The sequence below is a fragment of the Pelecanus crispus genome, chromosome 2, assembly GCF_030463565.1.
Source record: "Pelecanus crispus isolate bPelCri1 chromosome 2, bPelCri1.pri, whole genome shotgun sequence".
Lineage (NCBI taxonomy): Eukaryota > Metazoa > Chordata > Aves > Pelecaniformes > Pelecanidae > Pelecanus > Pelecanus crispus.
The window spans coordinates 171,132,520-171,159,292 of NC_134644.1; the positions used below are offsets into that span (position 1 = coordinate 171,132,520).

The 26,773-nt window shown below is 40.6% G+C and overlaps 1 protein-coding gene across 8 annotated transcripts in view; it reads right to left on the reverse strand.

The window, feature by feature from the left end:
* Positions 1 to 26,159, reverse strand: part of PTK2 (protein tyrosine kinase 2) — a 165,653-nt gene extending 139,494 nt beyond the window's left edge. For 7 of the 8 annotated variants that reach the window (XM_075704800.1, XM_075704803.1, XM_075704805.1 and 4 more), the window contains exon 1: positions 26,057 to 26,159. In XM_075704800.1, the coding sequence (XP_075560915.1) occupies positions 26,057 to 26,159 (103 nt within the window). Of the gene's footprint in view, positions 1 to 23,995; positions 24,096 to 26,056 lie in introns of those variants that run through there. The other variant, XM_075704802.1, reaches the window with a different exon arrangement.
* Positions 26,160 to 26,773: the final 614 nt, after the last annotated feature.

Genomic DNA, 26,773 nt, shown 5'->3' on the forward strand with positions numbered 1-26,773 from the left:
TGCCATTACAAATCTCCCGTTTAAAAGAGCAGCGTCAGTCCTCTTGGTATTAAACAGACAAGTAGCATGCTATTACGGAGCAGAAACAAGCTACAGTCAACTAAAAGAGGGTAGATTTAGACTAGATATAAGGAAGAAATTTTTAATGAGGGTGGTAACACACTGGAATGCGTTGGCCAGAGAAGTTTCAGATGCCCCGTCATTGGAAGTGTTCAAGGTCAGGTCGGACAGGACTTTGAGCAGCCTGATCTAGTGAAAGATGCCCCTGAAGACTCATGGTCTACAATCAAGTCTGCTCAAATTTGTTTGTACACAAAGGTGCCTGCTAGCTATCCCTTTGAGCTACCAAGAGTAAAGACTTTTGTTCTCCAAATGCTCACAACTTTACAAAAAACACATTTCTCAGTACTGTGAAGACTTACTCTAACCTTGGGGAGCGGAGTGGAGTAAACCAAACCTGGCCTGCTGACATTTAGTAGCTCTGCTAAGATTGTTACCAAACTATGATGCGCATTATCGTTCAGATGATTTGCTCTACTGTGGTAGAGTACCTGAGGTTTAGGAAATTGTATGGGAGACCGTTAAATGAGATTAGAAGATAAAGCTTTTTTTAAAAAAAAAAAGGCAAAACAAAACCAAACAACACTGTGCTTCACAACTTCAAGTAAATTACAAGAAAGCACCGTTGATCTTTTTTGTGCTCCTTTCTGTCCTTATACAATTTGGTTTTGAATATCTGCCATCTTCATTAGTTAGGTACCAGTTACGTTAGGAATGTATAATAAACGTTGGTTTACATTCTCAAAAAAAAGCACAAAATGATGAGATAACTAATTGACTCCTTCTGGAATTCTGTTTGCAAGTCATTTGCTGCTCAACATGACTCCTGCTGACACATCTTATGAGCACTCCATATTCCCCATATTTGCTAACTACATCAGGAACAAAATCAGTATTATGACTTTTAGTTGTAAAAACAATCTAAGTTCAAAGTCATGTTTCACTACCAGCTCCAAGTACTTAAAAACTAAATCACTTCCACTAATGAGCAAAAAAAATCATTAAAAAAATTTAAATCAATTAACTAAAAATTGATTAATAAACTGATAGAAGAGTTAAAGCAGTCTCATAAGGGAAATCTTTTCAATGCAAATAATGTCTTTAACATTAGCAGTTTGATAATATATTAAAAATTTTAAAAAATTAAACAAAACTGTTCCTCATACTAGCACTGGCAGATGGCCAACAACACAGTGCTAACAAATCCACGTGACAAGGAAACAAGCTGTAATTATTCACACTGCGACTTCATGTTCTCCTTTGTAAGCATGATTAAGTTCTAAAATGTTGCCCAACCTCCATATTCTGATCCCCATCTCAGGATTGAATGCATCGACACCTATAAAATACTGTCCCTTCTAGGTTGCAATTCAACAAAATAACTTTGTCTATCTCAATTCAAATGCATAAAAATCTATATAAATCTATTAGAAAATGTAAGAATCTATTAAAAATACAATGAAATTCAGAGTTCATTTCTTTCTCTGGTCCTGATGTAAAAATTCTACAAGACTTAAAATACTTTAAAATATTGAAGTTATTAAAAGACTTAAAAGCCTTTAGGTTACTCGGCATGCTTGATAAACAATGAGGCTTTACCAGAGTGACTGCCTGGAAAGCAGCTTTGCAGAGAAGGACCTGGAGGTCTTGGTGGACAAGCCAACCATGAGCAAGCAACGTGCCCTTGCAGCAAAGGCGGGCCAACAGCCTCCTGGGCTGCGTTAGGCAGAGCATTGCCAGCAGGTCGAGGGAGGCGATCCTTCCCTTTACTCAGCACTGGTGAGGGACACTGGGAGCGCTGGGCTCCCCAATGCAAGAGAGACATGGACATAATGGAGAGTCCAGCAAAGGGCCACAAAGAAAATTCAGGGACTTGGGCATCTGTCACATGAGAAGAGGCTGAGAGAGCTGGGAAGGTTTGGCTTGGAGAAGGGAAGGCTCAGGGGAATCTTACCAACGTGTATAAACATCTGTTGGGGAAGAGTAAAGATGGAGCCAGACTCTTCCCAGTGGTGCCCTGGGAGGACACAAGGCAATGGGCACAAAGCAACAAACAGGAATTCCCATCTAAATATAAGAGGAAGCTTTTGCACTACACAGGTGGCTGAACGCCACAACAGGTTGCCCAGAAAGGTTAGGGAGTCTCCATCCATGGAGATACTCGAAACACGACTGGGGACAGCCTTGAACAACCTGGTCTAGCTGACCCTGCTCTGAGCAGGGGAGTTGGGCCAAACTATCTCCACAGGTCCCTTCCAACCTCAGCCATTTTGTGATTTGATGACGAAGAAATTCTTCCACACTCTAAATTCCTTAGAATTATCCCTAATGCATCTCACATCAGACACTAAGTATCTCATGAATTTCAAGCTCAATCCGTTTTCACAGTTTTTATTAAATCCTGCTGTAGCTCACCTCACAAAGATTAACTTGCCTATCTCAACCTCACAGGAAGTAAGGATGTTAAGCGCAATTTCAACTGAGTTCCCCATGACAAAGCTTGTACTTTCAGGAGTCTGTGTTAAGAGGCAGCACATTGCTGACTTATGGTATGCCATCTCCTGATATATACATATACACACATATATTTATCATAAGATCTGGTCCCGGTGCTTGCTGTTGGACATGAAGTGCATGACTTGCTAAAATTCTTCTTAGCAGCACTTAAAAGACATGTTTCTTCTAAGAAAACAGTCATAGTGTATTCAACTACATGTCGCTGGTTGCACGCTTGGAGTGCCTGGTTACCGCAGCAGTCCCATTCCCAGGAGACCAAACAGAACGGAACCGTGGAAGAAGCAAAGTGGTCAAAGCAGCACCCCCAGAACACATACGAGCCACAGGATAGAAGCAGCAAGCATGCTATGCGTGCAACAACTTTTTATTGCATTTATTTGATGTTAACATCTTATTACACATTTAAGGATGCAGATTTAAGGAAGAAACTTCGAGAAAACCATTAGGTTGGTGATTTCAAGTTAGGGACAAACACAGAAAGAGAGAAGAAAGGGTATTTTTTTCCTATTGTTGTCACTTTTGCCTTCAGAAAGTGGGAAGAATTTCAGCTATTTCCATAAGTCACATTGGAAATTCCCTGTTTATTTCCTATTGAGTTTATTTTTCTTGTTCTCTTTCTTTCAGCTGATGCCGATGCTCAAAAGCAAAAGGAAAAAAAAGCAGTAATCTTTTTTTCCATCTTAGACACCTTCACCTATATTCACTCTTCTTGGTAATACTTGCTATGACAACATCTAAGAATGCATTTAGTTCTCTTGCTGCCTGTTCTCTGATCCCTTCCTGGTCACTGCTCTCTCCCCCCTCCTCCAGATATACATGTATTTTTAAGTACATTAATTGTAGTCAAAAGCATTTATCAAAGCCTCCAGGTCAAAGTATAAAGCAGCCTAGCCAGCCACATGAAAACAACTTAAATGAGTTCTTTGTATTTATTTTAGTCTAAATCGGCACACCGAATAGTTCACAATATCAATATGAAAGGGAAGAATGGCCTGGTACTGACAATCTCTCTGAACATTTTTTCCCCACCATGGAATATTGCCTAAGCAGTTACTAACTCCATGTGTCAATACAGTTCAAAGCAGAAATGTATCATTTTTCTTTCTTTGCAGAGTTAAGTATTTCAGAAAGACTAGAAAAATCAACATGAAAAGATAATACAGACCAAAGTCAAAACAAGTTTCGCAATGCCAGTTGCCAATGTGGGAAAATTTATTTCAATTTTACTGAAGTTTTAGGAGATTAAACATTCAGGGCAGCATGAAGGAGGAATTCAGAGAAAGCATGAACTACAAGACCCATACGAACCAAAGCAATACGGGGCTCTGAGCAACCTGATCTAGCTGAAGATGTCCCTGCCCATGGCAGCAGGGTTGGACGAGATGACCTTTAAAGATCCCTTCCAACCCAAACCGTTCTATGAATCTATGACAACCTTCAGCCTGTTAAAGCAAGCATACCTCAGCGCAAAAAAAAAAAAAAAAAAAAAAAATCAATCAATAAATACACATATCGCCTAAACTAATTGAAACAAGGGCATATTCCATGTACAGCTGCTACCGATGCAGGCTGTTTTAAGGACTTGTTCTAAGTCTTTAAGCGCTACAGAAGCAGTAACCTTTTACTCTGGTAGCACTGCACCTTGGGATGAAAAGATAAAGTTTCAAAGACTACGGACAACCGGCTGAACTATTTGTACTGTCAAGCAGCAATTTAAATTTACAAGGGTGTCTTGCACCCTGTCCATCCTGCGATGTTCAAAATGGTACCCATCTTTCTCACTAAGAACCCCACAGGATTAGTCCTGACATGCCTTAAACAGTCAGTTTAACCTAATTTTACTGTAACATTGCATAATCTGCACTACCAGCAATTCCCTTTGGAGTTGGCACCAATTTCTATTTTTAATATTAAAAAATTTAATAACGAGGAAATATCAGTTGTGTTGGGAATACAAGAAAATCAATGTCTGTATATGCTTTAATTAGAACAAGGTATCCAGCTAGATACTTGCTTCATTTCTCAATAGCACTCTGAACCTTCACTGTGGTCCCTTGGTACCACTGAAATCCAAGTAAACACTAATCTCCCCTTACATCTTCTGCTGCTGATCTTCTGAATTTCTCTAGCAAGTTGTAAAGGACTACAGTGATGCAGTTTTCTTAAAAGAGACACCACAGAAGTGAGCAAGTAAAAACGCTGTATTTCTAAAAAAAGGGTAAAATTCTATTAAGTTGCACCACTAGTTGGCAGCAGCCCTACCTATGAACATCAAAACAAGAGGGCAAAGTAAGCCATACAAATTCAAGTAATCTTTAATACCACTTACTGAAATATTGCTCTATGGAGGCCCTACATAGCACAAGGTCTTCTACACCTGTTTAGAAGTACGTAGAAGCACTGAGTGTCTCCTGTCTTTCTAGAATACTAAAAGCCAAAAATAAATTAGAATTAGTGATAAAGCAAGTGTGCTTCTCAGAAATTAAGAACTAGAAACGTCTGAACTAGAGGCAGTTATGGAAAGTAAGGTGTTCTGGCTATGCACTATCACAGCTTAACACATTCGGTTTGGCTACCATTTGACTTTAAACCTGCCTTTCCTAGTTTACATTACTGAACGACTGTATCATCCTAGCCCTGTATTTCAAAACATTCAACTTTACAGGCTTTTAATTTTTGATCCCCTTTAATAGAGTTTCAACTATGTTTGTGTTATCTGTTTTTCATGAAAACCAGAAGCAGGCCTCATAAAAGGCACTTAAGTGCTCAAGAGGAACAGAGCATGACAACAGTCACGTTGTTGTGTTGCGTGACAACGGCCTATTACAAAAATCAATGACCTGTTAAAAGTTTTATTTAAGCTTATTCTGGCTTAAGTGTTTTCCAAAGCCAGTAATTACAGCCTCTGGTACATAGGTAGAAATGAAGAACAAAGTGATCCTTATTCAAGTGATTGAATGGAAGTTTCATGTAGGCTGACCATAATAATTCTCCTAATTACGAGGTTTTTGAGATGATGCTTCTGTGTATCTCCACACACACACGCAAAAAAATCAGTCATTTCCATAGTTGCAGTTGTTGGAACTGGGTATGCACCATGTGTCTCCTTGCATCCTCACATAAGATCCTAAAGAGCAGAGTAAGTTGTGATATTCCCTTGGATCCCCTCAGGAATCAAAGCTTTTGGCTCCTCAAGACTCTATACTGTGTTTGAGGACCTACACACCAGCCACATCATTCTTTAGCTAGGCATTCATTTCTCCTGAAGTCTCCATCTACTGCACCCAAAGACAGAGGAGTAAACAGAATTAATTAGTCAAAGAACAGAAGCAATACCTTCTCAAATTTGGCATCTGATTTAACAGTCAAGTCAAGTCAAAGGCATAATGCCTGATAAGAAATCAGTCGGTGGCCTCCAGGATTCATGTACTGACACTACCATGAAACAGGCACAAGTCCAAGTCTCTACTATGATGACTAATAAGTCTCAGTACTCTGCTGAAGTCAGGCTAGGAGCAGATAGAAATACACTGTACGGTCCAGTTCAAGATTTTTGTTATTAAAAACCCCTCAATTTGATATAGCCTTAAAAAGGTGATTTAAAACACTTAATCCACTCAAAACAGTACGTCAGGGCCCTCTCCAGACTTCTGGAGTCAATGCCAGTGATTCCATATTGCTTTGAGGCAGAATAAAGTGCTTGCACTCTACCAGTGCTTTCATCCTAGGTGAATCCTCTTGCCATGCTGCATAGGACAACCTAAACTCAGGACCCTCTGCCCTTCCACTCACTATCTCACTGCAGCTGGATTTCTCCCTTGTCCATAGTCCCTGTCCCCACACTCTCCCCACAAAACTAGGGACTTCTGTCCTGTGCGCTGCACATCTACTGGGAGGGGCATTCACTGTCTTTGTTCTTTTTAATACCTATTAAGTTTACGCTACTGACTCTTGTGGGTTTTTCCAATGAATAGAACCATCAACACTGAAAAGCTCTAAAGACCCGTTATCATCCAAGAAAAGACCCTTGGCCCTCAACAGAGGCATTTTTCAGTTTTTTACCTCCAATCTACTAACACAGGGCTACTGAACCTTTCTTGAGTTTAGATTAATTAGAGAAAAGCAGCATGTTTAATATACTAGAGGTTCTGAGGTTCAACACCTGCATTGCACTGAGAAGTAAGGAATTCACAATTTTAAGGGAAAGCTGTCACTCTGGTAACTTGATAAGGATATAAAGTGGGTTCAGAATGGGCGTTTCCTCAACATTCAGTAAACGGGGATAGCAGACAGACAACTGCCTACCAAACAACTGATTTAAGAAAAACTGTTGGAGGTGTGTGTGTGTGTGTTTCTATAACCATCTCCAATATGTACATCAGATCAGCCATGTCTCTGCATGAGACACAAGCCGTCCAAAAAAAACCAGTTAAGACTTCTGAGCTGAACTGTAACAGCTGCAATTAGACCATTCTCTTGCCAACGAGTCGCTATTTCCTTAGAGTTTTTAAACAAGGGGAAAAAAGCCATTCTTGAAGTAGGTATTAACCAGCTGAAATATGTTTACTGTAGGGCCTCCCTCAACAAAGTTCTCTGAAAGAAAAACTTAATACTTTAAAGGATAAGATACTGGTCTGCAGTAGAAAAATTAACTGGAAGCCAGAAGAGCTGGGTTCAATCCCCTGCAGCAAGACAAGTTTTGTAACAATTAAGCGTCATCATTTTTGTCGCTTCAAACTGTAGAAGAAATCAATGCAGGAACATCTCACTCCATCATGGTATGTGTGGCACTGTTTTCCTCTCCCCTCCACCCTCCCATGATGGGGGCATCCTGGGTCAAAACTTGTCATGGTTTAGCCCCAGCCAGCAACTGAGCACCACGCAGCCGCTCGCTCACTCCCCCTGCCCCGATGGGATGGGGGAGAGAATCGGAGGAGTAAGAGTGAGAAACACTCCTGGGCTGAGGTAAGAACAGTTTAATAATTGAAATAAAGTAAAATAGTAATGCTAATAGTAACAGTATAATAATGATAATAATAATATACAAAGCAAGTGATGCACAATGCAATTGCTCACCACCCGCTGACCAATACCCAGACAGTTCCCGAGCAGCGATCGCTGCTCCCCAGCCAACCCCCACCAGTTTCTATACTGAGCATGACGTCATATGGTATGGAATAGCCCTTGGGGCAGTTTGGATCAACTATTCTGGCTGTGCCCACTCCCAGTTTCTTGTGCACCTGGCAGAGCATGGGGAGCTGAAAAGTCCTTGACTAGCATAAGCAGTACTCAGCAACAACTAAAACATCAGCATGTTATCAACATTCTTCTCCTACTAAATCCAAAACACAGCACTATGCCTGCTGCTAGGAAGAAAATTAACTCTATCCCAGCCGAAACCAGGACAAAACTATACCGTGCTTTTCAATGCATGGGCAATAAATACAACACAGTCTTTGCCACAACAAGCTTCAGCCTCTTCCATTAAAGTAACTGTGTTGTTTCATACAGCTCATCTCATCCCACCTCAACAAACCCAGGTATCTCTTGGTTACTGACAGTTACCTAATTTCAAACAACTTGGAATGGGGTCAGAAATGGCAGGTAATTAAATTGCTGCATATTTTGGAGGAAAAAAAAAAAATCAGTCGTAAAATTCACCCTTCACACATCCTTTGACAGCCCCTCAGCTAGCTAATGAGCACAAACATCATGACAGATCTATCAGCACCCACTTAGGTCCAAAACCACCAGCGTGTCCTGTCCCTCATCATGCAAGGGTATCAAAGGACAGACACGTGGGATGACTGGTGTAACATCTTCATGGTCAAGACACTAGGAAAAACCTGAAGAAATGAATTAAGCAGGTTTCACTACCTCCACAAGAATTTATTCCATCTTTTTTATAATATACTTGATCATGAGTGGGTATTAAGAAGACTCATAAAGATTAAACAGTTACTTTATAGTGCATTTTTATTCTATTCAATTACTTCTCTGGAAACAATAAATCAATTCCCCACCACATCACAGTGATGAAATATGCAATTTGTGTACAACAATCTGACCATTTGCAGAAACAGCAGGTGGTAATAAATTAAGTTGGTGTTACACAAACTAGACACCTCCCTAAGCCAACAATACACACGGAGCTATCAATCCAATCTTCCTTCAGTTGCTATTAGAACGCACAGAAATATTAATTCGGGGGGCTAAACGTGCAGTTTTTCAAATGCAAAGTTGTACTTGGCCTGAAAATACAATCTCTTATGAGAGGATCTGGTACTTAAAAGCACCTTTGCACATGAGCTTCAGGAAGCAAAGAGTTTTTATATATTTGCAATCTGTGCTCTCAGTATGTTTAGTTTGATTTTAAAGTAAGTACTTCATAGTAGCTAGAGAGAAAATAGGAAAGCAATCTCTTTCCACACGGAGTATGTGTGCTTTATTATGTATGAAAATACACACATTTCTGCACAAAACCAGAACATTGTTGTGACAATACACCCTCCACACTACAAACAATTCATTTTTTTCCACGCAGCAGTATCTCACAGGTCAGGGGTACCTACTGTCACTCAAACCCCTATGCAAACTGGTACAGTAGCTAGCTTTAGGAAAAATGACACAAAGGGATATAATATTATTAAGTATTCCAACCAAAGGATACGGTATTTCATTGCATTATTAATTTTAGCCTGAAACTGGGTCTTCAGGATCTTTGTAACTTGGAAGAGGTTCTGTCAGTGCTTACTAAAGGCAAGGGGTGGGTGTCTAGTATCTTCAGCATCATACACCCCCTTGCCAGCAGAGAACTATGGATTAAGTTTATTTTATTTTAACCCCAAGGCACAGCAGAGTAGAAAACTCAATGGAATTTCCACCACATCTTGAGTACTGTCCATAAAGTCCAGAGAAGTGCAACCAAAATGTTTAAGGGGCGGAACAGCAGCCATGTGAGGGGACCTAAAGAAGCTGGGACTCCAGCTGAGAACTTGATCAATATTTACAAAATCCACAATGATAGATAAACTGAACCCTAAAATAATCCCCTATTAGTTTCAAGCAGAAGATCTTTTCTCAACAGGAGGTAGTGGACAGGAGACTGTGGAGGCAGCTGGTAGCAGCAAATTCAGAAAGGTATGGACAACGTGCACACGAACGGATATTAAAAGACTCTCTGAAAGTCTCTAATGTAGCGGGATCCTTGAGAAAAACAAGGACGGACTGCAGACAGCAGCCAAGCTCACGTGGTCTCCCGAAAGAGTCACAAATAGGAGATGCTGTCAAAGAGCGGACCACTGATGGGATACTTTTTTTTTTTTACATTAAGAACATCCATAAAAGCTTAACCTTTTGCTTCTACTGCTGAAGCTGAAATATGACCCTTAGTGCTTCCAGAAAGTTCAGACGAAAATACAGATCTACCACCTTTGCAAGTTTTCCCATGCCTTATGTTTTATAGACTACATTTATCAAGTCAATAGTTGCCAGTGCAAGGTGATGATTTCCACGCTCGGAGAAGACTGACATCAAGCCAGTAAACAAAAAGAAGTCAAACAACATCTTGACGATTTTCTTGCATAGAACAAACAAGAAAATTAAACAAACCTAGGGAAAAAGCACATTGATTAATGAATCAGAAAAGTCTATGCTGTATGTTCTGATCCTTATAAGGGTTCATATAAGTATGTTTAAAAAAAAAAACAAAACCAAAATTAAAGATGGCCCATCACTCATGCAATATTTTCAGAGTTTTTTTTTTTTAAAGCATTAAATGTTTTTGTTGCACACAGTGCAAGTTCTCATGTGCAGTTTAATGTTCAAATATCATTAAAGGAATTTAAGTCTGGTTTCTCAGATCTGCCTCTGTAAGAAGCTACAGAAATGATATATGATTATTTTTGAAGAATGTATTTGTACAGAGGTTTGAGTTAATTTTTCAAAGGCAAGTAAGTTGTCACCACAGGTTGCTGAAGCAACTTAATATAACCAATTTGTCCTTGCTGCTGCCAAAGCTGTGGAGCTCGCTACCCTTTTCCTCCCTGCCAAGTGTTTCCTCATCCACTCTTCCTGACTGTGCAGCCCTTGCTTCCCTTCTGTGGCCTCCTGCTGCTTCTTAAACAGTTCTTGAGCTGCTATTACTTATTAAGACAGAAAAAAAATCAGTCCAGGCTTCTTTTTTCTGGTTTTGGTGGGCGTTTGGTTTGGTGTTTTTTCGGGGGAGGTCCATTTAAATGAGGTGAAGTGGCTCAGAAAAGCTCTAAAAAGCTCTGGAGCCATCACAAAGTAAACAGCAAAAGCACATGGCCAGTAGTAGGGAGGAGGCGGCCTGCCATTTTTGGCAGCTGCACCCTGGCATGCCGGCTCACTGCTCTTCTTGGACTGCATCTTGGGGTTGGAATAAATACATCAGTGGGAGACAGAAACCATCTTCCTCTGCACTCACAAAAGGCTTGGAGAAACAAGTGAGTTTTGTTTTGGTGAAATTGCTTTTTTCAGTACAGCTGCACAAACCATTTGCAGTCCAAATCTGACAGCTCTGAGCCTCTGATGCTAAAATATTAAATAGCATTTACTGATCCTTCAGTACCTGGGCAAGGGAGAGGTGGGGGGAGAGGAGAGGAGAAGGAGGGAGGGCAGAGCAGCAGTAGGAGAGTAGGAGGAACACTTCCATTGTAATAGTTTAAAAAAGGCAAAAATAATTGGGTTAAAATACCAGTATTAAAAATTCAAGTGTCGCTTTCAACTTCAACCTTATCTTCCTCCCCTTCCTTTAAAGCCATTTATCAACTCTTAGCTGGTACCCAGGTAAGTTTGGCGAACTGAACGGGCAGATTTGAAAAAGACACCAAGATCTTTAATAGCAACGTATCAAAACGGCACAGACAAATATCCAGAAAGTGTCAGAGTGGACAGAAGGAGGAACAAACATGAAGACAGAACAGGGAGGAGCTGCTGGGAAAAACAAGTAACACCCTCAAGGCAGTGACCGAACTTCTACGGTGTTCAGCAGCAGGTTCAAACACCGGAGTCCAGCTTCTCGGTTGAAATAACGCTCACCTGCCGGCGCCTCACCTGCCTCGGCACGGAGGATCTTGCCGATCTACAAAGCTCCTAGGTACATCTCCTTAATAACACAGATGAGCGGTTCTTTAGGTTACTGACAGACCTATACGAGTCCTACTCCTTACCCTGCATACTAAATAAATAAAAGAACGGACACTGGAGAAGACCTACTTGTTACATTTGAATTATGAAAAATAAAGGTTTTACAATAACGGCTTTGCCGAACTCAAAACTTTTGTTTCCATAATAGGTGTAAAAAGATTGTATATAATAGACTAAATGTAAGGCCTCAGGCATACATTAATTGCTTATCATTAATTTAAGGTTATTCTTGTACTTCGCAACACTGGAGCAACACAAGAAATTTATCTTGTAGCGATTTCTCGGTTTCAAGCGTTTGCAAACTGGACAATTACAGCTGCTCTAGCATCCAGTGTTCTTCTGATATACAACTATCTTCTAAAAAAAAGATTACAAAAATCAGTCTGATGCTATGTTTTGCAACATGCACTTTGATGGTATTATAAAATGGATGCAAATGAAGAGTAACAAGGTATGGATAGTGTATTCATGAAATAGTGAACACATTCACAAAAGTGTATCTATCAGAACTTCATCTCTCTAGAAACTTTTACTGTTAAAAGTTGAGGCATCTCCTGACTTTGGGTTCAGATGAGATAGGGCATGAGCTGATGGCCTTGAAGGCACAATCTGAAAGGGGAAAAAAGTCTAATTACCTAGCTTACTGAAAACAATTACAGTTTTCCTTTGTTTAGGAGCAGAGTGTTTACTAACAGATTAGCCAGTAGTTCTGGTACTACAGCAGGTTTATAATTTGATACATTCTTACCAATGAAATTCTTAAAATTCCAGTAATTGGGACACAGGCAGAAGTTAATGAAATTCCTGGGGAACAGGATAGACAAGTAAGGCTTGTTTGCATCTGATACAAGGCAGAAGGTGATGAGCACCTGTAATTTGCACCAAAATAAACAAAGCATCTGATAGTTAACTATCATGGCACCATCTACAGATTTTCAGCCAGGGATCAGAATTTAAAGAGGTGGTAGAAGCACTACATTACCTGTTAAAAAGTAACTTTTTGGCCAGAGACCATTTGAGCAGGACAGAACAAGTAACTACAATGAAGTTTAAAGGAAAAAGGTTAATTTGAAATAGCCTGGCACAGTCAGCAGCAGCATAATCACACCTAACCTCTAATTATTTCCCAATATTTTGTAAATGTCGAAGTATGGTTTTTAAAGATGCTGAGCATTTGTCTGAAACATGATTCCATTACATTTTAATCAGCTGCAGAATATTTCACTGAGCAAGTGAAGTGAGCTTCATAGATGACAGGCATTCCAAGACAAAAGCTCACTTAAAATGCAGCTATATTCTTCTGTCAAAGACAACACTACTCAGAGGAATGATGAACACCAAAACCAGGCAATGAGAAGCAAACAGCCAAAAGCAGAGCTTGTCAGGCTTCGAGAACATTTTTGTTCCACCTGGACAACGAGGAACTGTCCTTGTGGGACAGAGCAGACATACTGCTCTGCTGCCGGGCTTCGGCAGATGTAGCGCCAACGTTCCTTCTACGCAAACGCAACATTTGAGACATTAAGAGTTAATAAGACTTGCTCTGAAGAAATAAGCTGCAGATTACTTTCACACTCCAGAAGGAAATGAGTTTACCCACTTTAAAGAGTGAACAGAAGAATATTTCGCTAATATAACCAGGAGTACAGAGCAGCATACTTGATGAGACATTGTGGTTTACCCCTTCAAGTAAAGACAAGACCAACCCCTTAAACAAACACCCCCAAGGCACCATCTTTCACTTACTGCAAGGCTAGGCATTTAGAAGGTTTTAAGAGCAGCAAATTCTGATTCATTAAGGTACAACACTAATTCCTCGTTTAAGATGTCAGTTAATAGAGACTGAACACATCACTGTTCCACTCTTTTTGTGAAAAATGTATTTTTCACAGCAAGAACTTCAGCTGTACCGGCTATTTCACTGCTGTCCTTCATAGCTGAAGTGAGATACACACGAAAAGGCTGCTGGTGTAAGAAAAAACCCTTCACTGCAAAAGTGGCAGCACAGCCTTCCCCTTCCCCCATTTACTCACTTCTTTTACCTATCCCCTACCAAGCTCTTGCTAAAGGTCAGAAAGCTACATTTCTTCCAAGATTTCTTCACTGAGGTTTCTCTGGCCAACTTGAACTGTGGAAGACTTTCCTCACCCCAAACCTGAGACTGATATTTTTTTAAAGCTAGACAACTGAAGATTCTGCATTTTTTCTAAATTAAATTAAAAGAATCTCACAGCTCAAAGATTTCAGAGATGAAGACAACTGATACCAAAACTAAATAAAAACTTGTTTCAGTTTCTATGTACTTCATGTTTCTGATGTACTAGGTTATTTGTTAAAAACACCTTATCCATTTTCCTTTGCACATAGCAATTCACTCACATTAACAGTATTTCTAAGTATTTTGCTGGTGCATTTGCCTTCAATTGTTTAATTTTCTGTCACCTGCAAAATACTTGTTATAAAAAAAAATCCGAAATTAGAATTGTTGCTTTTATAAATCAGATAAATGTCCAGAAAAAGAAACAAATACTTTATCCCTCATTTTCCAGATGCAAGATGTAATTTTAGACCTGGATTTGTTCTTTCAGAGTTTAACGTAAAAAAGAAAATACGTTGCTGCACAGTATGTATTCCACCTTAAACTTTCAGATCTACCTTGATGTTTTAGTTTGTTTTCTAAGGCATTTAACACAGGTATATACCCATATAAGGCATGTACAAAGAAATTATTTCGGACAGGGTTTGTCAGTTCTTCCAGGACATCTCACAGGAGAGGCTTAAATTCCTTGTTTGTTTTAATGCAACAAAATTAAGATTAAAGAGAGAGATAACAAATTACTTTAGAAGATTCCTAAGAACATGTTGTTTTGACAGAAAGCTCTGAACTTATAAATCAAGTTATTATAACATTTATATCATCTGCTCTTACATGCTAAACAAAACAGCTCACAGCGATAAAACAAACAGCATCTATGTGGCCTGAAAGGAGCGAGAGGAAAAGGGAAAGAACACAAAGCAGCAGTAATCAAAGCCAGAAATAATAGTCCATCTAAAAATTCAGTGCCAAATTACACTGTACCACCAATGTCAAAGAAAACATATGCCATAATTAACAAATCGACGGCCTAAAGTGTTCAGGCTCCACCCTTCTTCAGTATGGCCTCAATTTTGCAAAGCAGTGACCATGCCCATGGACTTCCAGGGGAACAGCAGACTTCATATACAAGTGTATTATGTTCAGGTGATAAGCACTGGAACCCGTATGTGCACACAGATAAGGAGGAAGCGTTCAACACCTGAAAGGACCTGGCCCTACGAACCTGTAAAAAACTGCACAGTTGGTCACAAAGGACACGTTTTATGAGCAACTTTATTGCATTACAGTAGGTTGACTGTCCTTGCACGAACAGAAAGGTAATAGCTTACGTCCTATCTACTGCCTGCTCCAAGAAACATTTTTCCTATTGGAGGAAAGGAACAAGACAGTATTTCTATTTCCATTTCCAACAGAACTGGAGCAATATTAATAATCTGAGTGTAGACTGGATATAAAGAGCAAGGAAAGTCTAACAAAAAAAAGGAAAAAATATTCCGTCCAAGAATTTATGGTAATAAGATACAAAAAGTTATAGATGAACTCCTGCTTCATATGATTATTCCAGGGCTGAAGCATCATGTGTACCACGGAGACAGAAACAAAACTGAAATTCACAACAATTGCTACGTCCTCTGTCCAGGTACCATCCACACTAGCAAGAGGGAACAGCTCCTGCTCCCCCAAATGTAGCGTTATTCAGAAGAACTGAAGTTTACTCAACTTCTTGTTTATGTTCCTATCACTGAGCAGGAAAATACTGACTGGCTTAAGGTATCAGTGACTGATTCTTTAAAAACAGCATTAAGATAAATCATTATAGCGTATCAACAGCTTGCGTAGATCCACAAACACACACTACGGGCAAGCAAGCACACTTAACAGACAAGTAAACCCACTTTAAGTTGAGGTTTGGTTTTCTACCTCTGGTCCGCCCTCTTGTTTTTAAGTCTCCAAATACAGTGTGTTCATACTAAACTTCTCTGAATTGCCTACTATCACACTGAAGAAAGTGCTTGAGTACAAGTTTCAAGGTTGGCCTGTTTTCTCATTCTCCTGAAGATGCACAAGCCATCATGGCCATACAAATGCATACAGAAACTTGAGATACTGAATGTAAACATCCTTAAGTTAGTATTTTGGGAACCTCTGAATGTAAGCACCTTCTGTCTTCATAAATACATGCCCAAGTATGAACCATCTTATAACCAGTTTCAAATATGTAGCTTCCAATATGAGGAGTTTTCCCCCTTTTTGATCAATTTTACTTGTTCCTGAGACTCTAAAGCCCATCCTGGTTTATTTTATTTTGGCTGAACTGTGATTTTAACATTAAAAAAACCAAAGTGGAGATAAAGCTACATTAAACGGAAATGAGTGTCTGCCATTGCTTTTCTATGCTGGATAAACAATTTTAAAAAAAATAAATCACATATTTGAATTACTGCAAACTTCCTGTGTAACAAGTCCTCAAATTCATTTCTATCAGCTCGATAAACAGCCATCAGATTTTAAAGAACGTCACACTGGGCTGGCGATCGACACATACTCATTATTTTTGCTTTGTCTTTAATTGCTAAACCATGAATGTTTCAGAAGAGCAATCCTCTACTTCAGTATTTTCTCTCAACAGAAGTGAGCTGGGTATCACATACCAGGTTAAGGGGATGCATGACTCCATGAGGTACAGGCTGGGATCTTCACTGGCTTATGCCAGTATACAAAATTCATCACTTAAATGATGTTGGTGTCTGGTGACACAGCATTACAGAGGCACTTAACTATAGTTTTTCCTCCTTCCTCACTCTTCTTTAAGGAACCTTCTATGCTTTTCTTTAAGTTGTTGAACTAACGCCCTGCAAGAAGTACTGAGCAGATGCTTACAGCTATTTTCATCATTGCTCTGCACTACAGTATCAGCTTTCTCCAATCTATTGCTACTTTCCAATCAATGTTTAGCAACTATTTTCTACTTAGCATCTAACCAGGAAACATAAAAATAAAATGTTAACAGTTAGAAAAGAATGTTTCTTATATAGTAATCCTTCTTAGTGTGTATGTTCAGTGAGGAACACAGTTGATAACTAGAGGAACAACAGAAATGTAGTTAGACGAAATCTTGGAGTTAAAAAAAAAAATCAGAGACAGTAAAACCAAAATAGCAGTATTAAAAGAGTAAAACATTGTAATTAGATACACTGTATTTACGGAAACACTAAATATACATTACCCCCCCCCCCCCCTTGTAGAAAGTTTTGCTAGAAAGGGCCCCATATAACAGGAGCAGCACCGACAGGTGCGCAGTCTGGCCCACTGCCTCCCACAAGACACAAGGTGACGTGCAGCGCAGTCACACCTCCAGCCAAACCAAGTAACTTGCCTTGCTTTTCCTGCGCTATGAAATGGGAATAACAAACCTGATCTTTTTGTGTAAAGTGCTTTAACTAGTGGATAAGGTGATGGACAGAAACATAATCGGGTGTGCTTGTTTCCGGAGTCAGATTATTCTTATTACCAGCTCATCCCCACTCACACCCCAACAGTCACTGCGCCCTTGCAGAACAGGCTGGACACAGAAACAGCATTAACTACTTTCCCTTCCAATTTTAGGAAATGAGCAATTTTGGAGCAGAGAGATTCCAGAGTTTTAATTTCAGCACAAACAATAAGAACTCTGAAAATTCCGAGTTCAGAAAACAACTCGAAGGAAGGTTTATCACAGGAATTATTAGGTAGCCACAGGCATAGCAAGTGCTGCTGTTCCAACTGCAGTACCTTGTCTCTCATCGAGCTGTAGCGTACTTAAACTGTACAAAACATATCATATCCAGAGTTCTGAAAAGAAGTGAGATGTGACAGATGAGAGCAATATGCCAAATAAATTCTTACTGCACTTCCAGATTGACAAAAAATATTTAAAATTATGGTTAGATGTGCAAACTTGACACTTAAAGTACCATGCCCAACACTACTGGCCAGTGCAGCTTGTTTCAGTAAAACTAGACCAGTGCATGCAAAACCAGCAAGAAGTTTGCTCAATATCAAACCAGAACATATACAACTCTCAAAATGACTTCGGAAAAAAGAACAAGTAATGGACATTTTCCTATCCAAGCACTGATTATGCCTTGTATTCATTTATTTATATTTTATATATATAGAATATGTAACATTTTATATTACATACTCTGTGAAGTGTGTCTCTATATAAAAAAATATAGAAGTAAAAGCAATGTGGCTGAAGGATCTTAGTAGCAGAAGTACGAGGGTGCAAATCCCTTGTTTCAAGGTCAGAACAGGAACAGTGCAATGACACTCTCCTACCTCTGTATAAGAAAACCGCAGGCATTAAGTCCTCCCAGTACAACTAGAGCAAAAACCCCTTATTATTAGAAAGCACAGATTTAGAAACACATACAGAAAAGCCTACCTTCTGCTAAAATCTACAGTTAGTTGATAAAACATTAACATACTGAGCCGACAGGCACCACTGCTATCTGCCCACCCCACCTCTGTGCCAGACAGCACGGTGCTCAGAACAGCTGAACAGGTTAGGGTGCAAATCATTGATTTCTTTGCCGCTCGCATGATAAAAGCGGCATACTAATTAGCACTGCACTGCCAACGCCGTCGGGCGAAGAACATAGACGTAACTCCCTTCCATCCGAGCGGTACCTTTACCTTCTGGTAAAGGGCTGGGATGGATATCCACAGCACACGTAAGCTTCCATTTTGACAGGTACAGCTATATACAACCATAAATCAGAGACCTGTTAAGACAGCCTTTTATTCTGCCAGTATGACTCAAGACCACTGCAATCAAACACCTGAATGGACAAAAAGCTGCTCTTGAAGTCGACTGGCAATGCAAGCTGTTGTGTGGGAATCAGCCATTACGATCACGTTGAAAAGGTGGCTCTACTCTAAAGTATCTTTGTTGCAATTCTTCAGTTTATCTTGACCCACCATCATGTCACAGACTAGACAAAACCCCCTTTGAGTTGAACACACTAGGATTTCAGGAATACGATTCCTACTAGTATCTCCCCGTAACAGCAAGGACAACAGATCGTCGCCGAGTTGCAAACGTAATAGCAGAAAGCCTATGAGAAGAGCTTAAATCTTACTGCCCCTTATCTTCAGAAGCCAGCTGAGAAGCTTCAGGAATACATCCAGTTCCTTCCCATCCTCCTCCCTAGAAAAAAAGATTTAACAGGACTGCAGACCATTACTCACTCTGCAACTACTTGTGATGAGAAAGTTCTTTGCTACAATAACCTTTATATGCTTATTAAAGGAGAAAACTCAACCGGTATGGGAATCCGTGACCAAATACTGGCAATGAAGTAATTAGTCTAGCTTCATCAAGAAACAGTATCGTTTAAATGAAGAAAAGTCTGGGTTTACTGACAATTTTAAATAGAATGACTTAGACCAAATTCGTATAGGAATTAGGAAAAAAGCATGCAATGAAAGGAAGGCACTACCATTCTTTAACCATTAGTCAGACAACTCCAGAGTGCCACATACTAGGAACATGGCAGTGCAGATGATCTGCACCTTCTACAAGGTTGAGAAGCAAAAGCCTTCCATCACTGTTTCGGGCATGTTTAAAATTACTGTATCCATACCTCTTCCAATTCTGAAAGAAAACTGCCACATCCCTGAGGGCCCATTCCGCTAATGAAGATGAACCATCAAACACTGGATGCAGAGGAGAAGTTAAAACCATTCAATTTCCTCTGACAAAATGACACTTTTAGTTCTACAGCACGTCAAATGGAAGTCAAAGTTTAGCTTTCAGTCTCCAAATGCCACACTTCAGTTTATTATGCTCTCTATCTGTTGATATGACACCATCTACAGCTCTCCACTGAAGTGTTTTCAGTTGCTGTGAGCAGTTGTACCAAGTAATGGCAGAACTGAAGGTCACACTGTGATTTTCTTCCTGTACTTACTCAAGATGAGGAGACTTAGGCCATGGAAAAAGCTGTTTTTCCTTAGAAATTTCCTCAGATAAAGCAAGGGACAACACTTAATTTGCAGAGTGAGTCCAATTTAAGTAAGAAAAAAGTCAAACCAAACCCTTAGTGCTTAGTTTGATGGATCTCAAATCATTAGCAGGGAAAACATTATTTTGGAAAGCAATGATGGGTCCTTGGGAAAAGTAATAAGCAATCTCTCTTCTAGCAAAGAAAAAAAACTTGGTTATTAAACAACAACAACAACGAGTTTGTTTACAGATTCTTTTCAATGAAATGACTCAGCAGGATTGAGTTCCACACAGAAATACTTTTCATAACATCTTTGCTAAGCTACATTCAATACCAGAAGAGGAAAATCCAACCCTCTTCCTGTACGCCAGTAAAGCATCACGTCAAGTGCTGGGCAACCACCAGTTAACTCAACCTCAGCAATCCCCATCCTTTACAACCTGTCAGAAAAAATTGGCATCATTAACTCGCAACATGGATTCAACAGTAGATATTGCAGTGATCTCATTTATTTTGTAAGACGATGAAGTCTTCATGAATGCTACAATATTTTTATAACTGCTTTAATTAAACACATTTATGATGTGCTGTACTTAGGCTTGTTTTAATGTAACATTTACAAAGACATTTCCTTATGTCTGTCTTGCTTGCTGTGCTAGTTTGTAGAACCCAGCAGCCTGCACAGGCTTGCCTACTGTAATGTGATAGTATGTATTAATTTAAGATGTCTCCAGTTTTTAATAGATTACCATGAACAAAGCTCTACCAGGTAATGAATTTAAGGATAATAGTGAAGGTTTGGTTTGGGTTTTTTTTTTCCCCCAGACTAATAATTAATGAAAAATACATACTCTTTGCTGACACACTGAGATTTTTTACAAGACATGAATTTGCAACTATTCCCTTTAAGCAATACTTCAGCGAGTGGAAGGATTGAGACAAGCTGATGTATTTCTTACAAATGTAACACCAGTCAGAAAAACTTATTTCATTACAGTAGTCCTTCCAATAAAAGCTGTGCATGAAGATCAGTGGCCCAATGAATTGTTTGATAAAAACGCAAAAACAGGTAAGAGATCATCTTCAGTATCTAAGGATGCTAATTTCAAAATACTGCAACTGTTGCCAGGCTAACTGGGTAAGGAAAATGATGCTGACTGACTGTATGTGTGTGTGTGTGTGTGTGTGTGTGTGTATATATATATAAACCCCACACACACACACACACAATGTGACTTGTGATAAAAATTTTCAAATTTAAACTAAGAAAGCTATTAAGGCCACAAACTCCTGTTTGACTTTCCAGCAAAAATGCACCGTTTCAGTCAATGCACCATTCTCTTAAATGCTGACTTCCAGACTTTGCTCTTCAGCGTTTTTCTAAAGCATCTTCAAAACAGTATTTAAAACATTTAGTTTTCCTTGCATAAGTTTTATTTTTTCCCAGGCAGCTCAGAATTTAATTCCACGTTGGTTGGCTGGTTCAGTACCAGGTGCTACAATTGATAAGATCATACATCTCCATTACACAGGGAACACCGAATGCCCCCCCAGCGCTTAAAACAATCACTTCCCTTTTTTGTAAAAATATCTCAAGCTCCATCTTCTATTCCAGTAGCCTTTGAATAAGAAACAAGTCACCATAATGGAAATCAGTACTCTCATAGCTGCATAATTCCTATACATTTTGGAGAATACCAACGCTACTGCATGCTGTACTGTAACACCGAAGGGAAGAAACCTGCTTTTCCAGACTACTTTCCACTTTTAAATACACACAGGCATTTCAGGAACTGTTTTTAAACTGCCTTATGAAAATTAGTGGTTGGATGAGATTAATGTTATTTTTCTTTTTTCTACAAAGACTTCCAACAAAAAACAAACAAACAAAAAAAAACCAAGCCAAAAAAAAACCCAACACCACAAAAAAAACCACAACAAAAAAAAACCCCAGGCACACATGAATTGAAATAACAGATGCCTTAACAGTTTGCAAATCTCACAGCTTAAGAAGCCACTAAATTAATAAAGTTTAACAAAAGTTTAGACGTATGGTTTGGAAGGAAGCAGCTGATGTCACGTCAGCTGATGTAGCCAATGTCTTAAGCCAACAACAGACCGTCAAATGACAAAGTAGACTCTGTTCCCAGTTGTTATGCCCCTCAGAAACCAAGGGAAAAGCACTTCACGACATTCCGGAACTACACCGCAAGAAGTGCCACAGTGAGTGCTTCCCTCCGGTCACCTCAGTCAACAGTCGCTACAAAGATGCAGCAGAACACTCATGCCAGCAGAGGGGCTTTTTTTCTTTCGTAATACCCAGTAGTTATTATATATAATTATATATAATAATTATATATACAGTGTTTGTGTCAAAAAAGTAAGTAGTTTTGCTTTAGAGACTATTTATCTGACTACCTTCATGATAACGGCAACTTTCCTTACTCCATTTCTACCACCACAACCCAGTGATTACATATCACCTAAAAATCTAAGGGTCCATTGGACTGAAAATTATCACCCAAGTATTCTTCTATTAGCAAAACAAAAGAGACTTATGCAATGGAGATGAAAGAGAAACAGCATTAAACTCTTCTCTTACATATCCAACTATCTTGCTTTTACTCAACAGATCACCAGCAGGTTCCACCTGAACACACCTCCTGAAACAGCAGGGTTCATCAGAAAAAAACCAACCAACCAAAAAAAAAAAACCACCCCAAAACATTTAACTTGGAATTGCTTATCACTTTAAAAAAAAGACTCTAATTAACAGATTGCAATAAATAGGGTAAAACTCCTTCCCAGTTGATTAAATACTTTTCATAACATAGCTAGCTTAATTTTTTTTTTTTTAATCAAGAGGTTTTTGACTGAATTGGGCTTGATTACCTTAAGACAGTACAGACCTTTTCGTGTTAGTCTGAACAGTTGAATTCAAGAACTGTGATCACCCTTCACTAACTACTCACATGACATACACTTAACAACATCACGTCAATTTATTGTTCATAAATTATTAAACAGAGCTCTTCACATGGAAGATATTCACGAAACTTCCTCCTTAGGGTGGATAATTTACAGCTATACAGCAGAGCTATCCAGCTATCCTTAACTGTCACATTTACATTTCTTTCATCCAGTTATTTTGTACGCTTAGAATGGCCTGCCACGTGAAACCCAGGAAAAAAGGCCACCAGCAAAAGTATCTAAACCAAAGTACAATACATTATACCATTAATAACCTCACCAAAGGTTAGAGATGCTAATGGAAAGTTTTTAATGACCCGTGACTACTTTCTAGTCTACTGTTACAGTCAGAAAGAAAACACCCCGTATGATACTGGCACAGATTTTCAGTACTTAGCTAGAAAACAAGTACTGCCTTCTCAGGGACCAAGACGTCTAATTCAGCATCCCCCGAAGCTGTAAGCGAGCTTGAAGCTGTTTGTTCCACAAAACCAGAGATTTTAATTTTCAAATTATTTAATAAGGGAAGAAGGGGTGGGAGCGCAGACAAAAAAGTCTCGCTCCTATGGCTACTAAAGTAATACAGCCTTGCTGAGAAGAAATATGCCAGTAAACAAAACACACACTTTCTCTGCCAATCACAACAGCCTCAAATCTGGAGTATGCAGATCCAGACCAAATTACTGAATTCAGTAACATTACTTAGATCCGACTTTAGCATAAAGAGGAGTCAAAACCTGGCAATGTAAATTACAGGAAAACTTTATAAAAAAAGCAAGTATTATCTTATTCTTTGATGCAGTCCTACAGACAGAGCACACAGAATCGGCTGCAATTAGGTCAGCACACAGCATCGCTAAGATTGAAAATTTTCGGTTTAACAACACTAAAAACAAAGTAGAAACATGCTCCATATGAACACAGGCTCACTGAAACATTTCAAAGCATTTTCAAAGAACAAATGTTTGCTCTGAGACCACACGTAACACACCGAATGCTTAATCTGTCACATTCAAATAGAGAATGGACCATTTAGAAAGAAGTTATGGATAATAAACATATACATCAAGACCACATTTTAAGACATTACAAAATACTTAAAACCGTTTTAACCTGAAGCTTTAACAGAAAAACCAAAGGGCCAGAATACAGCTATCCAAATTAAATGTTTCTCTCATTAATACATTACCTTTCTTTGACTGTAGATATCTCACAGCCCTCACCAAAGTAGGCCAGATCCGTTTCATTTCCCTAAGGTTAAGCTGGTGAGCAGTATACAGAGTATTCATCGACTAAGGAACGGCCACCATTCAACGACAAATATAGCACAAGCTATTTCTCATCTGTCCTATATTTTTTGGAGGCTGAGATGTAGCTTTTTCTAGAAATCACCACAACTGGCAGCCTCGAAGATGCTGGTGCCTTTGTCCTCTTATGCAACTCCTGGTGTCCCCCTTCTCCCCCCAACAGGAATAAAGAGAGATTACATGGCTGTTCTCCATTTCGGGGCAGAGGGGGCTGGTTAAGCAATCCTTCCCAAAGTTACGTTCCGAGAACACTTCACAGGCGCCCAGGGGAAGAGGGAGGGATCTTTTTCATTCATTCTAGTTGCTGCAGTGGGTGGGGGGTGATCGATACCTTTTACCATGGCCCAGTGCAGCCATCTTCTGCAAGCAGCAGCTAGCCCCGCCGTAGTCATCCTCTGGTGCTGGAGCAGGAGGGAGAAAACCGATCCCCAATACCTGCCAGCCTTAACAACAGATGGTAACAACTTGCTTTTTCTTTGAAAAGATTTTTATCCCCTACTTTTCAAAGTTACTCTCTAGGAAGTACCTTCATTCTGACCCTCCAAATAATCCGAGGAGATGAATCCCAATTTCATCTAATAATTCCGTTACCCAATTTATGACACACAGGAGTAGGCACTGCTATTACCCCTTCCTGATAAACAAGTCTTAGTAAAAGCAAAGCACAGCTTTGTTTTAGCTTTTCTTCCCGCTACCGTTACTCACTGGTTTATTAACTCTTATTCCCCAGTGAGCTGACAGATTCTGAACTTCCCGAGACATTACCAGGACGTGGCGTTCCAAGTTCTGCAATTTCTTCAAGTTATTTCTACTATATGTGCTACTACAATATGCCAACGTGTGCCAAATGCTAGTTTAGTCTGAACAGTTCAGCAAGGTACTGAAAGCATGCAAGACAAAGACAGTCTTAAATGCTCCTTCTCGTCTCCTGCAAATAAAGAGACAATGAAAATTCTAAAAGAAATTTACTGTTCTTTTTTCCAAGACAATTAATCATCAGCTATGCCTCCTTAGTTCAGATAAGTTTCCCCTGAACTTCTGAAGTAAACTGCCTCTGTGATCCAAGATTACGGTGACGCAATACTTCACTGCCAGCTTCTCTTCCAAAAAAGAAAGTACATTGAAATGAAAGCAAACATGAGGAAAGTTGTGCTTACAATCAGCAACACTCAACCTTTTACAGTCGTTTTCCATCTAAGGAAGATCTGATTCTTTGGCTACTAACAAAATTTTAAGCTTTATCCCTGTATTGTATTTTCATACGCACACTCCCACCCGCAACACCAACATACAAATACCTTCTAGATTATAACAGGGTAAATATCTTTGGGATGTTTATAATGTTATAAACGTCTTGGGATACAGGTGAAGATAATGCTGTGAATGAGTTTCACATTTCCACCTAATTATTGTTAACCCTCAATTTCAAGTCGAACCCTCTCGTGATAAATGCGTGCTTTGTGGCGCGTTATTGTCTCTTTTAGCGGGGCCAACAGGGGTGGCAGCTTCTAAGACATCACGTAAAAAGCCAGCAGTCGTCCGCTGTAAACGCTACCTACGATCAGCCACTTAAAAACTACTTCTTCCAAAAGGGAAGAGAAAGCAGAATTACACCCGTAGTGCTTTCAAACATACAAAGATGAAAAACAAAGCCCTCAGCTCCTCACATCAGTGGAAGTGAAAACCAAACAGCTCAAGCGCTCTTTCGAGTAATTCTGAAAAGCAAAGGGGGGGGGGGAAACAACCAAGGCATTACAGCTGTCAGGTGAAAGAAGATCCTGCGGACTGCTTCGCATTACAAGCACACGACCGGAATAAAAATATTTTATTTTCTAGCTTTGCTTCTTCGATAGGAAAGAAACCCACAGACCCACAGGTGGTAAATCATGAGGTTAAGGGGGGGTGGGTGGATATAAACCTGTTAAAAGGAGAGGTAGGCGTACCTTTAGCCCAGCACATCGGGAATGGGCTACAGCCGCTCTTCTCCATGCAGGCAGCACCTGCTCGCCGCGGGGCCCGCTGGCCTGCCACCTCCAGCAGCCGCATGCACCCGACCGCGCGGGTTCCAGCCAGGCGCCGGCATACGCGTCCCGGCGCGGAGCTCCCGCACTGCCCGGGTGCCGCCGGGGCGGGGGTGAGCCGGCAGCCGCCCGATCGCCCCGGCTGCGGGGGCCGGGAGGGGAACCGCCGCCGGAACCGCTACCCTCCCCCGGGCGCGCCCGCCCGCCCGCCTTCACCTGGCGGCGGCCCGGGCAGGGCGGGCCGGGCGCTCGGGCGGCGGGGAGCGGGGCGGGCCGCGCCGCCGCCTCATCTCCTCAGGCCGCGGCGAGCGAGGAGAGGCACGGCCGGACCGTGCCCTGCGGGGGGAGCCGCCGCGGGGGAGCCGCCGCGGAGCGCGCACAGCGGGCGGCGCAGGGAGCGCGGGTGCCCGTGCCCTGCCTTCCCGCGGGGGGGGGGGGGGGGGGGGAGGCGGGGAGGCGATTAGCAAGCGCCGCATTAATATGCTAATCTCCCCTTCTGTCCCACTCGCCCGGCAGCCGCCTGTTCGCCGAAGCGCCAGCCGCCTCCGAGAGCGGCCGAGCTGCAAATCGAGGCCGAGCCGGGGCGCGGCGGGGACGCGCTTCCCCCAGCGCTTTCCGTGGCCGCTGTTCCAGGCCCCC